A 13,618-nucleotide genomic window follows, 5' to 3' on the forward strand; every position below is an offset into this window, starting at 1 on the left:
ATTCCCAATCAGCAGCAGACGCTGTTGTTCTTTAGACACCATCTGTTGCGACAGCTGCTGGTGGCTTTCCAACAGGCTCTTTAGCGCAGGTCTAAAACCAGACTGCTCCGAGTCACCCACCTCTCCTTATCTGACCTTCACAGGGGAGGCTGAAGATGGCGGTGACTTCAGTCCTCTTTCCTGGGGGCTGCAACAGCACTCATCACCAGAAACTGAATATCACTTAGGGACTGGCAGAAATGATCATGGGAGTACCTCCAAGTGTGGTGTGGTGTGAGCAGGGCAGGGGAGGCAACACCTTTAGCTAACAGCCCCCTCCCCACCAGGTGCATTTACATTGATGCAGCAAATGAGCCAGCACCCAGCTTATCTCTTCTTTAGGAGGGCCTGTCTAGTGCAGAGCAGCCCATGAGAAGCCTGGCCAGGGGCTGAGCATGTTTCATTTAGTCCCAAAGAGCTGTTCCTCTGCCTCAATCACACATGGGGCCCTGCTCACTGTGGGTGCTGCCAAGGCTCACCACAAGCAGGGTCCACAAAGCCCTCTCTCTGCCTGTCACTCCTCAAGGAGTGTGACGTTGGTATGGCCCTGCACTCTGCCCAACACCCCCTCTAAAACACACCGGACATCAGAGCACACTAGGCCCATTATCTAAAAAAATCAGTCAGTTTAATATTTTACCCCTCCTTTTGACTTTTCAGAACTGTTTAGTTGTATTTATTTTCCTAGCAGGACTCCTGTGTAATTTTTATAAACGTTATGAGCAGAGTCACCAGGCTGCCCTATTTTTGACAGTTCCGTAAAATCAATATTTTTACTGTAATGAAAAAATGCATTGAAAATCTCTTTCAGCAACACATTTTTACTACTTTTTTTGTGGCACCTATTCTACTTTTTTTGTGGTACCTATTACCTCCTTGTTCAGAAGATTTTTCATGTTGTAATAATTCACTATCCAATAGAAGACTTTGATAAAAATCTTTAGGCAGAGTGTCCTACCTCCACTAGACCTCATTTTATACTGTATGACTATACATATATATCTGAATATCACCATGGAATACAGACATTTGAAAACATAGAGCTATCAGATGTTTAAGATGATCTGAAAACAAGCAAAAAGGAAATGCATTGAAATGGTGGAGACCAATTCCTTACTCTGGCTCCTACCTGCACTTGCGAAAGTTACTTACCTTTCTGCACAACCTTCTATCTGCTTCAGATGCGTTAAGGTACAGTAGCACACATACAGTGATTGCCCCTGTATTTTTATATTCCAATTATGTAACTGCGCTGCTTGCATAACCACACCACCAATAAATGTGGGATTTGTGTAAGGATCAACGCAGAGCAGCTACTGCCAGCCCATTGACGGATAATGTCACCAAGAAATCAGGTCTCAGGCAGCCTCACTGAAGCACACACGGCAGAAATCCGCACAGCTACAAATGTCCCCTGTCGGGGGGTATTTCCCAGGTCTGCCCCGCCTTCTGGGGACCTCCCAGCCCCGCGGGGTCACTCTCCCCTTGCTTGAGGCTTCTGCTCGGCTTTTGCCACCAGCGCTGGCGCAGCCGCGGCCCCGCGGACAGCAGGTGCCGATGCTCCCTTCGTGCTTCTGACACCAAAACGCGCTCGAGGAAGAGCGGGTGCAAAGCGGGTGTCCCTGCCCCCGGGACTCGGAGAGAGCTGCCGACCGGGCCCGGCGCACCCCTCGCTGCGGTGAGGCTGTCCCGGGCCCGCCCCCCCGCAGCGGCCGCATCAATCATTAACGGCGGCTCGGGTGTCCAGCACCTCCCTCCCCGGGAAACCCTACCCGGGGCGGAGGGGGCGTCTCTCCCCGCTCCCCGGGAGCACTGGCTGCGTTGGATGCGCCGCCGGTTTCCAGTTACCGCGATGCCGGGCGGCGGGGCGGGAGGAGCCGCGGCGGTGCCGCCACTGCCCCTGCTGCAATGAGTGATGCTGCCGGGGGCGGCGGCGGAGGAGGAGAAGCGCAGAGACACCGCGGCTCCTCCGCCGGCGGCTGCGGGAGCGGCGGTTTCTCCTCGGCCGAGCGGCGGCGGCGGGGCGCGGCGGCGGGCGGCGGGCCGGGGGCGGCCGGGGTGCCCGGGGCCGGCGGGGACAGCAGCATGCCGGCGGGAGAGGGGAACAAGGAGGAGGCGGCGGCGCCGCCTCCTCGCCCTGCAGCCCTGCTGCGGTGGGACGAGGTGCCCGAGGACTTCGTGGAGTGCTTCATCCTGTCGGGCTACCGGCGGCTGCACTGCTCGGCGCAGGAATGCTTGGCTTCGGTGCTGCAGCCCACCAACGAGACCCTCAACTTCTGGACCCACTTCATCCCGCTGCTGCTCTTCCTCAGTCGCTTTGGGCAACTGCTGCTGCTGCGGGGTGCCGGGGACGTGCCCTTCCATCACCCGGCCCTGCTGCCCCTCTGGTGCTACGCCTCGGGGGTGCTGCTCACCTTTGCCATGAGCTGCACGGCCCACCTCTTCAGCTGCCTCTCCCCACGCCTCCGTGCAGCCTTCTTCTACCTGGACTACGCCTCCATCAGCTACTACGGCTTTGCCAGCACCGTGGCCTACTCCTACTACCTGCTGCCAGGGCTGAGCCTGCTGGACGCCAGCGCCATGAGCCGCTATGTGCAGCAGCGGCTGGGCTGGCAGCTGGACTGCAGCCTGCCCATCGCAGCCTACCGCGCCCTGGTGCTGCCCGTGGCCTTGGCACTGGCCGTGGGCTGCACGGCCGCCTGCTGCCGCAGCCGCGCCGCCTGCTGCGCCTACCCTTTTGCTGTGCGCACCTTCGTCTTCGCCATGCCGCTGAGCATGGCCTGCCCCATCATGCTGGAGAGCCTCCTCTTTGACCTCCGCACCCGCAACCCCACGCTCTTCGTCTACTTCTACCGGCGCTACTGCTGGCTGCTGGTGGCCGCCTTCTTCAACGTCAGCAAAATCCCTGAGCGGATCCAGCCAGGGCTCTTTGATATTGTGGGGCACAGCCACCAGCTTTTCCACATCTTCACCTTCCTCAGCATCTATGACCAGGTGCACTATGTGGAGGATGGGCTGGCTGAGTTTCTTAAGGCACCTTTGGCTGTGCCCACCTACCTGGGCACTGTGGGGTATATGCTGCTCCTGACACTCTGCCTGGCCGTGGTCGTCAGGAGATTCCTCAACGTCACAGACCTCTGCAAGCAGGACTAGCCGGGCTGGCAACCCTCAGGACAGCAACCACCGTACCAGTCACCCTTCAGCTGAAGACCCTTGGGCCAATGACCTTCAGACTGGTGACCCTCACACCGGCCCCACCATGTCCTGAAGATGCTGTGAAACCTGGGGGAAATGCACCTGTGCAAGAGCCAGGTCCCTTTTGCAGGGGGTTGCCAGAGAGAATGACCACGGTGGAACTGCTCGTGCTCTTTAAACTACTAGGTTACCAGGGGAAGCAAGCAAACGCTTACTGGTATGTTGCTGCTTAGAGTATAAGCTGAAGTAATTTAGCTCTGCTACTAGGAAGAATGCATGAACTGGGAATGCCACTTACTCATTTCGTAACAATTAGGTTTAAACTAGCTCTGCCTATACATATATATATTTATATATCTAGCTATATATTTATTAGCTACATATATATGTATATATATATATGAAGACATTTGTGCAATGATTACTCATAGACTTTTAATCAATTCCTATGTGAAATTTCCTAGCAGATTATGCACTGACATTTATCTTCCTCTGTGATACTGTAACAGGCCTTTGCAGCCACATACTGGATTTTAAATGCAAACAAATCGATAGCTATCTATAGTTTCTAAGGTCTTGCAGCCTTTTCAGCCAGGGAACAATGGATTTATCAGAGAGAGGAAAAACACCTGTGAATTATTACAGAATTACCAGTTGATGGAGAGACTTTAATTAGACAGGCAGTGAGTGGTCAGTGTAGCCACTCAGATACTAAAATAAAATAGATGGATATGTAGAATAACTGAACCAGAAAAGGGTCAAGCTAGTTTGGAGCAGGGGCAGGGGGAAATGAAGGGCACTGCATAATGGCATGGCTCTTCCCCCAGCATGTCAGAAACATCTGTCGCATTAAGGGGGTTGCTAAGGGGCCCCTTTATCTTCCCTGGTAAAACACCCCCAAATCAGCCCTTTAGAGTCAAAGTCAGATGCCAGACTTTCTATAAGCCTCTGCCAAGCTCAGTGGGAGTTCTGTGGATGTAAAGAGAGTAACTGATGCATGAGATCTCATTCTGGATCTTTTAGAGACTTACGTGGAACTGGTTTCTTCTGCTTTTTAATTAGAGCACTCTTTCAGATCTGCCATCATAAAATGAGTTGCAGAACAAGATACTGCTGATTCTGAGTTCAGGACCTAAAATCTGTCTCTACTGGCATTTTCTCATCATTCCATACCTTTTCCTATTTTGATTAGTTGTGGCTGCAGCCGGGTGTTTTGCAGTCCTCTTTCAGATGCTGGGGGGGAGGATGCATGTCAAATACAAGAATTATGAGATATTTTCCAAAGCAGTATCTTTTCACAGCAGCCCAGGTATTATCCTTCTCCCATGACGAACAGCTAACTATAGATTGAACTTTCTATATGAAAAGACATTTTTGTAAACTATGTGCAGATTTTAAATGGATGCATTTTGATTTTGTCTGACATATGCAATAATATTACAAAAGGAGGTTACAACTTGAAGTTCAGGTGAGAAACTGCTTGTATACCCTGTTTTCAAAAAGAAGAGTGGTACATCCTCAGGAAACAGTGGTGTCACACTGCACAATAGTGTAGTGGCTCTTTAACTCAGCCTTTTTGCTCCTGTTGTGGAAATACATTTCTGCTTGGATCTTTCCTATTTTCACAGACATGGCATCTGAACACCAATAAAATGGTTTGAGTCCAGTCCCATAGTCTTCTGTAAGAGAAAGCCCCCTTTGTTTATACTGCGAATATAGGAAGGACTATAGCTAGGGATTATGAGGTCAAATCCTTAAGATGGGTCAGAATCATCACAGAAACCAATAACTGGTAAGTCCTGTACCAATGTCAGCTTTGTGAAGATTGCCCTATGAAAGTGTATAAGCTAGAAGAAAATTACACCCACTTCTTTCTATCTTTTATCTCAACCCATTTTAACTTTAATGGTTTGGATCTTTCAGATTCTCAGTGAATGATGAGAACGGCCTAACAAAAATATGTATTCTTTGCCAACCTCAGTTTTGCTACTATATAATTTGTGGAAGGATCACATGTGGTCTCTTGAAGAAATTGGCTAGAATTTTCTGAAACATCAGTTCCCAAACTGCAGCCTCTTGAGTTATCTCTGGTGGGCCATAAAAACCAGCACAGCCCTATGTGGCTGGCTGTGTTCTGTTTTCATTTGCCAACCTGCACTAAAAGAAAATTAAAACTACATGACGTATTTTTAATTTTACATATTTTCATTAACTTTTGTCATAAACATGTTATTGCTTTATTCAGCTGTCAGTGAAGCAGAAAATTATCTGCACCACTGGGAGAGGAGGCTGGTCCACAACACTCTCATGCTTTGAAATGTGCTTTATATTGTGAAAAAAGCCTGGAAACTCACAATAGAAAGCAAATGGGTCAAGACCTGCAACCATGTCATCCTATGAATTTTCACTACTGCAAAAAGAGGCTGAAATCTTTGAGATGTGTTGTATCCAACTTAAAATAACAGAAGCATAGGAGTTAGAGTCCAATGACTCATCCAAGTTTCAAAACCAATTATGTAGAAAGGGTTTGCCTGGGAGATGCCACTAGCATGCCCAACCAGCAATTAAAAACTATAAAAGAAATCAAAAAGGCTGAGGAGACCAAATCTCGGCACTAGAAGACAGCTCATAGAAAAGCAACAGCAGAAGCCAAACGTAAAAAAAAAAAAGGCTTTTAAAGCATGTTGTATAATGAATTATATTTGTGCTTGTCAGTCACAATGTAGAGGACATCTCAAGAGGCAATGTCAAAAAAGGCTGTTGCTAACTTGTAAAAATACATTTGATATTTGCAGTTAGGCCACACAGGGTCGTCTATATATATCTCAACGACAGATAACAGTATAAAGGTTGGATTGCAACCAATTGAAATTTTACTGGAATCTCACTGCTGTTTTAAGAGTTGCCTGTGAGCCCCAGTCATGCTGCCGATGTGGTACCTGGCTCTAATATTAAGAATATTGCTTAATTTAGAAGTTTCTATTGGCAAAACGTTGAGGCATGTGTATGTGCCGAAGCACTTTGTGGAATTATTTGTAAACGCTGGTTGCAAGTACTGCTCTCTAAGCCACTGTAAGCAAGCTGTATGAACGGGTACATGGAGATGTGATTAGATTTTAAGAGTTCTAATTACTGTATGTTTGTTTAAAATGTGGCTACAAATTTAGAAGTTGCAATAAGTGTGGAGAATATCTAGGGAAATGCTACCTGAGTGTCTGTGTTTATTCGGTGAAGGACATGTACGTAGATAATTGCTCCATTTGCCATGTCTGGTCACCAGTCTCCGTAAATATGGGCAGGACAAAACTGAGTAAAAATGTTAAAAGAGGAACAAGACATCTATAATTATAGTGCTTGAATTTGCTCATGTACAAGCGAATGTCAGCAGCTGTGTGGCTTGTAAGGGAGTGGGATCTCTTTTTGTTGTAAAAGCACATGTGGCTAAACGTCCGTAAGCATGTCCGGAGCTTAGACACGAGGTCTAACCTGCAGACTAGATGCATATAAGGACATCCTAGAAAATGAACTTATTTGAAAAAGTACCTGTCATAATGTTTTTATCGTCTGGGTACTTGCCATAAGGTCTACACTATGGACTTTACAGATCGTCTTTAAAACCAAAAAGGATTTTCAGACCTTTTGTGGTAGAATCTGTATGGGGATTTGGGGGCGAGGTGAGAACTGGAGCACAAGGTGGTGGCCTGAAAATGCCAATGAGTCTTTCCGTCTTTGGCCAACACTGCCCTTCAGACTGACACACCTGTGCCAGTGTGAACTGACAGTTGATGGGGCCAGTTCCTGGAGTGTTGGTGGCACAGACACCCTCCTTGCAATCACCACGTGCCTAGAACTGCACTCTACACTTATTCCATACGCCCAGCTTCTGGGCACTGCCGAGTAACCTGTAAGCTTTAAGCTCATCTTTGTGTAAGACTAATGTACCTGGTCTGTAGTAAGTAGCCCATATTCTCTGGCGATACACCATTTCTTCTTCTGCAGTGTAATCATTTGAATGTCACTCTCCAGGATATCTGTGCAGCTCTGAGCTGCTTCATTAGCACAACTGGAGTCTGCAGTCTGGAAACAAAGGGAAAGGTTTCATCAGCGTGCTGCACTTGTAGAAGTTTAGCAGTTAAAAGTAGAAACACATTGGGTTTTGCTAAAATGATAGGTTTGCTCAGTTGTCCAAGTGTTGTGCTTATTATTTATTTGCTGAACCCAGCTACTATGTTGGGGTTTTGTCAACAGTGGCCCTGTAGAAAAATGAAAGTTTTACTTCATGTTTAAGTAAACTCTCTGAGGCAGCACATTCATAAAGTATTAGTGCACTTAACTCAGTTGATTACCATCCACATGCCTTACAGAAGGAAATCATACCTGTAGTAATTGCCCAGTTCATACTGATTTTCATTGCCTATGAGAGTCAAAATGACCAAGTGGCCAGTAACAAGCTGAGGAGTCAGGCACTCCTGGGTTCTTGTACCTGCTTTGCCACTACCCGTTCTGTAATCTAGGGCAAGTTATTTGAACCATGTTCATTTTGCATTAATTTAAAACACTGGAATTGTACCAGGGTTGAATTTGACCCTCTATGTCTCAGTTTCCACATCTGTAAGATGCGGAGAATATACCTTACCTACCTCGCAGGGTTGCTCTGAAGACTAGCTAATGTTTGTAAAGCACTTAAAAATGCAAAGACCCTCCTAGGTGCTAAGAAGAAATACTATTGAACTCCGGCACAGAGAATGTTTTATTTTTCCATAGCTCCTCATCTCACAGGGAGAGGAACATGAACGTTTCTAGATCATGAACTCTTGGGACAAACCCTCATCACTGCCCTACTCCTAGGAGGTTCACATCCTGTGTCCTTTGGCAAAATTTCCGCTGGCTTCAGGCAGGGCGCAATTGAGACCTAAGCTGTAGCAAACAGGCTGACTGAATGCTTAAGGGTCAGGAGTAAAGAAAAAACATACAGGAGTTAAATATTATTCTCTTCAGAAATTCTCACTGGTGACCTGTACCAAGGAGCACCATAATGCTGACATGAGGCCTCCTTGTTTGTTTAGCCATGGATTGTATTCCAGTTACCACAAAACAATGGAGTAAAATTTCCCATCAATGTCTCTAAGACAATGATTGTGTCTCAGTTGCCACTGGGAATTTCAACATACTTCAAGCTACTTCTTATCAGAGTAGAAAGACCTTAAATAAATGAAGCTTTTAAATAAACGTGTGTAATCATTTGGGAACATAAAATTCTATTGATCAGACAAACAACTTTGTCTTTTCCCCTCCTGTTCCCCAATATCAACAGCATGGAGCCAATCCTATTCTTGAGCGAAAACTGAACTTGGATCTTCTTATCACTGATGTGTACCCTTCCTTTGCTGTGGAGCCCTGACTAATCATCCTGCTAACCCACTTTGCCCTTGTCCTGGAGGGACTGATATAAACAGCACCACTGACTAGAGGATGATGGGTTTAAGGGTTTTTATAACTGGCAGCAGCAACAGAGACAAAAAAAAAAAGGACAACAAACAAAGACATCAAAGGGTTTGAGTGGTTCATTAAATCAAAGCTTCTACCATTAGAAACCCTGAGTATATTCCTAGCTTCTGTTAGACACCTGTAAGTCAGGGCTACACAACCAACACCCAGGTTACAGCTGAGACTTTACTTTCTTCTCCTCAGATGAGATGCAAGATGCCGAGGAAGTGTCAGACGCACTGAAAGGCACAGACCTCCATTCAAGACATTTCATGTCTTGGAGCTGGGTGTGGAATAACGTGAAATTATTTTCACAACTGGCTTAGACAGATGCTGCTTCACTCCACTGAATTCAGTAACAAATGAATGACCCAGACAAAGGAAGCAGGGTTTTGCTCAGAGTTCCCTGCAAGGAAACACCACCAGCAGATTTCTGCTTTCAGGGGCCATACTCAGAACACAGAGGATTCTGAAGTAGGGCTTCGCTATTTCATATGAACGCCTTAGGATTTGTGGTTGTAGCTGGGGTTAATAGTATGGAGAAACAGTTTATAGCAAGTCAAGTCTGCCTGCTAGAGATTCAAGCACGCTTTAGTAAGAGGTATCACATTTAAGGGTCTGTGCATGCAATGAACAAAAAGTGTGAATTTCGTTTGGTTCTCTTGGGAGGGTTTGAAAATATACTCTTTGTACACTTTTGGATGCTGACTACTGTATATGTAATGACTATGCATTTTTAGCAAAAAAAAAAAAGTGTGAGTTATAAATAAAGTTGATTCTGAGTACATTTTTGCAGAAATGCATTTATAAAGTTTTTTCATTTCTTAATATAAATTACTGTGACACCTGTAAGATCGAAAGTGTGCTGAATGTAGCTATCTTCAAACACAGATGATGTTAGCATAAGTACAGGAACTTCCAATTCTTTTATAGTGGTGTTGGTATTTTTGTAAACACTATACCACTGCAAAAGTATTGTTGCCATTTCATTGCCTTTTACATTTTAAAGCAATAAAATAGCATCATTGCCTTTTTAGTTCTTCAATATCCATGCTAACTAGTTAACGATAGGCATCCCTGTTTTATTAAAATCCATTAATACACATAAGGAGATCAGTGTTCTGCCTGCAGTGCTCACTGAAAAAACAAGACATTGGTAGCAACAGCTATGTCAAGAATCACAGCAAAATATTGACTGCAAAATTAAGAGATCTATTTGGCATCAAATAGTCTCCCATTTGGCAGACTAGGAATGTTCCAAGTGACAGAATATTGTTTTCAGTCCAAGTCAGGCACCAAAAAGCACTCAATGAACTGCAATTACAGAAAGTATCTGCTTAAGCCTTCTGTGTCAAAACTGAGCAGAACTCAATGTAGCCCAGCGTAATTGCAGGAGCCCTCCAATAGTGTTAAAGGCTGAACACAAAGGAAAACGGTAGGAACTTCTAGTTGAAGTTTGTATAATTCCTTCAAAAGTTCTAAAATTCTTCAGAGCTCTTACTTGCAGAGTTTGTACATCTTATTTGAAATCTGGTAATGACTTCAAGTGTTCGAGGAACCCAGCAAAAACAACCATTGCCACCTCACAAACGGATGCTTCAAAAGACTGCATCCTACTGTTGACTGATTAAGCCCTTTCCTAATGTTATCAGGAGGCTCTGGATCTGACTGCTGGACATGAACACACTGGAGGAAAACCTCACAAAACTGATGGAGCCTGTAAGGATGGCAAAATACTGAGCAGAATGGAAAACAATGGAAGTCACTGCTAGGACAGGCAATTTATTGAGGTCAGTACTTCAGCCTGCAGTTGAGATGGCTCCATAGTTGTGCTGATAACCAGCTGGAAATCTGAAGGCAATCTACATTTTGTTACCATGACATCACTTCTCTGACAAACGGCCCAAAAAGTCAGGACAGCGTATTTGTGGAGGAACAAAAGGACATTTGACACACAGCTTTAACCTTCAGATTTTTCTCTCTCATCATAGGATAACGTATGGTTAGTAGAATCTGTGAGTAGAGACGAAACATTAAAAAATTAAAAAGCGAAAAACGAAAAAACGAAAAGCAAATCTGTATTAATGCTAAGGCTAAGACTTGGTTTCGGTAAGGAGAGCCTCTGGGGCAGACAACCACAGATGCACTCTTCTGCATCAGAAAGCTCGCTATTACAAGGCAGATTTCTTATCAAGAGTGGCAGCACACTTCTGCTAGTGGGGAGCTGGAAATATTTCTCTTGCCACGCAGCACAGCCTTTGGCTGTATGATATACGCTTTACAGGAGAATGACACAGCAATATCTCATAATTTTTTGGAGAGTAAACAATTTTATAGAGTTCTCTAATTTGAGTCTCCCCAGCCTCCAAGATCTAATCCATTTGTGTCCCTCCTGACTGACGAATATTAAAATATATTTTTCCTTCATTTTTGGTGTTAAGCATACTTCTCATCTTTTATCCTCTGTTTGTTTGCTAGGAAACATCTATTCTCTGGCACTCTCCTCTGTTGTCCCAAGGAACTGGGCAATGCCACTTGTACAACAAGAAAAACCTTGATTTTTTGCCTCTTTATATGCTGAGCTCTCTGCATCTGCAGTCCTGGGGCTATGGAATTAAGTCACTGGCACAGAGTAGTGTCCCAAAATCTCAGCTTTCCTTCTTAGCAGCACTTAGAAAGATAACTATGAAATGTCAGCAGGGTGGATAACAAGCAGCAATACCTGAAGCACTCAGAAATAATATAAATAATGAGCAAAAGGTAAACGAGTCCCTGGGACAGATTCTCTGATACCTTTGTACACACAGACATTCTCTCTTTTATTATCCCAAATTTAGCAAAGCTCATCAGCACGTGCTTAACTTTAATACAAATATATGTTTATCTTTGTTCATTCACAGGGTGAACTTTTCCTCGTGTTTAAGAGTGCTATACAAGCATGGCCCTAATGAGCAGACAGTGCCAGGGAAATGCTGCCAGCAAGAGTCTGGCACAGCAAATTCAGCCATTGGGCCCAAAGGCAGTGTCCTGCCCTCCAGTACCCAAGACTCACATTCTCCCCTCTGCCTTAGTCCTTTAAAGCATTCTCCCTTCAGACTGTTGTCTGAAAGATTTTAATATGAAACTATGAGCAAAATACCTATGTAAAAGCTAGAAATGCACCAACTTGGTCATGAAATAAAACTGCAAATTTCCCAACTTGTCGCAATTGCAATAACAAAACCTCACTTCTTGTAGTCTGGTAGAAAACCATAGCTCGGAGTAAACCAGTCTGGACCAGTAATCAAACTCACTGAGCACTACAAAATATATTCTGTAGCCTACCTGTTTGAAAATAATGTTCATTTCTTTATTATATAGACTCAAAGATTAAATACAGAAGCCAAATATTCTGTGCCGAATACTTTTGTCCCCAGCAACAGAGCACGTTCCTTCAAACTATGACCATTCTATTCCAACAGAAGCATGCCATGTCCTGTATTTTAAAGTTCAGATGTACTTTGGGCAATAAAAAATAATTTGACTTAACTGATTTCAGTGAAACATAGGGAATTGAGGGTATACAAGAGTGCAAATCCTGCTCAAACGCAATATTCAGTTTGTATATAAGATCACATAAAGTCATGGCTAACTCAGCAGCCATAACACCTCAGAGGGAGTATACAGCCAGCACATTAGGATCTGCTTCTGCTTCTACTGCAATAATCAGTAATCCAAAGGATACAGTGATTTGATATAATGAACGGAAAATAGTATATACTTCCACTATGGTTAAGCTGTGATGAGTGTAATCCTGTGTTCAGACATAAGGCTGAATTACTTACATGGTAACTGTGTCCAGACAGCAACATTTATTAAAAAGTTGGTAGTACCTTGCATACTATGGTTGAGTTCTTCAGCTGTTACCAAAAAGACATTTTAGAAGTCTTCCACATTAAAGGAAAAAAAGGGAAAAATTAATCTCATAGAGCTGACAAGATTTGTTGATTTTGAGTTTACTGGCACACTTGTTTCATAGATTTGCACAATCAAATGAACTGGTGGACTTACAAATATTACCAAGTGAAGTAATCACCGTTTTATCTTCTGAAAGTCACAGTGACCTCCAAGCAGAGTTACAGAAGACCCACAGTGAATCTGGCCATCTCACCTTCACAGCAGTTGTGGCTCAGAGTGCAAGTCCTCCAGGGAAAGTACTGGATGTTCACCTAGCAGTATCAAACACAGTTTATTGATGTTTTTAAATAACCCCAAGGAATGTTATTCATTAGCCAAATATGCACATAGAGCTGACAAACATTTATGATTTTCAGGGTCTGAAGTGTTACCATTTCTAGCTTCAGTGTCAGAGCAGGACTGCCAGATATGTCCCAGTGTGACTTCCAACTTAATATTCAACATCAAGAACTCTTACTTTTAAAAGTCGTTTCAGTCACCCAGTACCTCATGAATTAAACGATCTGCAACAAACAGACTGGTAAATGAAGTCTCTAAGGCGAAACGTCCTGTGTGTACTATAATAGATTAGTGGCAGTGAGGTTGCCTTCATGAGTGATTCATGAGCTGAATTCACAAACAAGGACCAGACTCAACTCACTTCCCTTTGCATTTTGCCTGGAAGGCACAAACAGGCTGGAGAATAATTCTGGCTGGTAAAAAGCCCTGTGACCCTACTGGTTCCCTAATCACATCACTCCAGTGCTGGCAGAGAGGATGCAGCAGGAATGCAGAGTGGCACAGCGCATCTCTTCCACGCTGAACCAGTCCATTTGTGGCACACAGCCCCCAGTGACCCCACCAGGCTTGCCCCCACATGCATGAGTCAAAGCAGCCTGAGAACCAGGCAATTACAGCCCTGCCTGCCGTGCCAAATGAAGCTCAGAATAAAGAGATTCAG

General features: G+C 44.6%; 1 protein-coding gene across 2 annotated transcripts; it reads left to right on the plus strand.

Moving 5' to 3' along the window:
* The first annotated feature begins 1,358 nt into the window (after positions 1-1,358).
* PAQR9 (progestin and adipoQ receptor family member 9) lies at positions 1,359-12,180 on the plus strand. Of its 2 annotated transcripts, XR_010474697.1 has the most exons (2): positions 1,359-3,451; positions 10,374-12,180. XR_010474697.1 is itself a non-coding variant. In XM_065073971.1 (1 exon), the coding sequence occupies exon 1, from the start codon at positions 1,948-1,950 to the stop codon at positions 3,190-3,192; it is 1,245 nt and encodes a 414-aa protein (XP_064930043.1). In that variant the 5' UTR covers positions 1,359-1,947; the 3' UTR covers positions 3,193-9,508. The 2 variants fall into 2 exon arrangements, 1 of the variants encoding a protein (XP_064930043.1); XM_065073971.1 differs by lacking the exon at positions 10,374-12,180 and having other exon boundaries at positions 1,359-9,508.
* Positions 12,181-13,618: the final 1,438 nt, after the last annotated feature.

This window comes from Columba livia, chromosome 9 (assembly GCF_036013475.1).
Source record: "Columba livia isolate bColLiv1 breed racing homer chromosome 9, bColLiv1.pat.W.v2, whole genome shotgun sequence".
In the NCBI taxonomy this organism is placed as follows: domain Eukaryota; kingdom Metazoa; phylum Chordata; class Aves; order Columbiformes; family Columbidae; genus Columba; species Columba livia.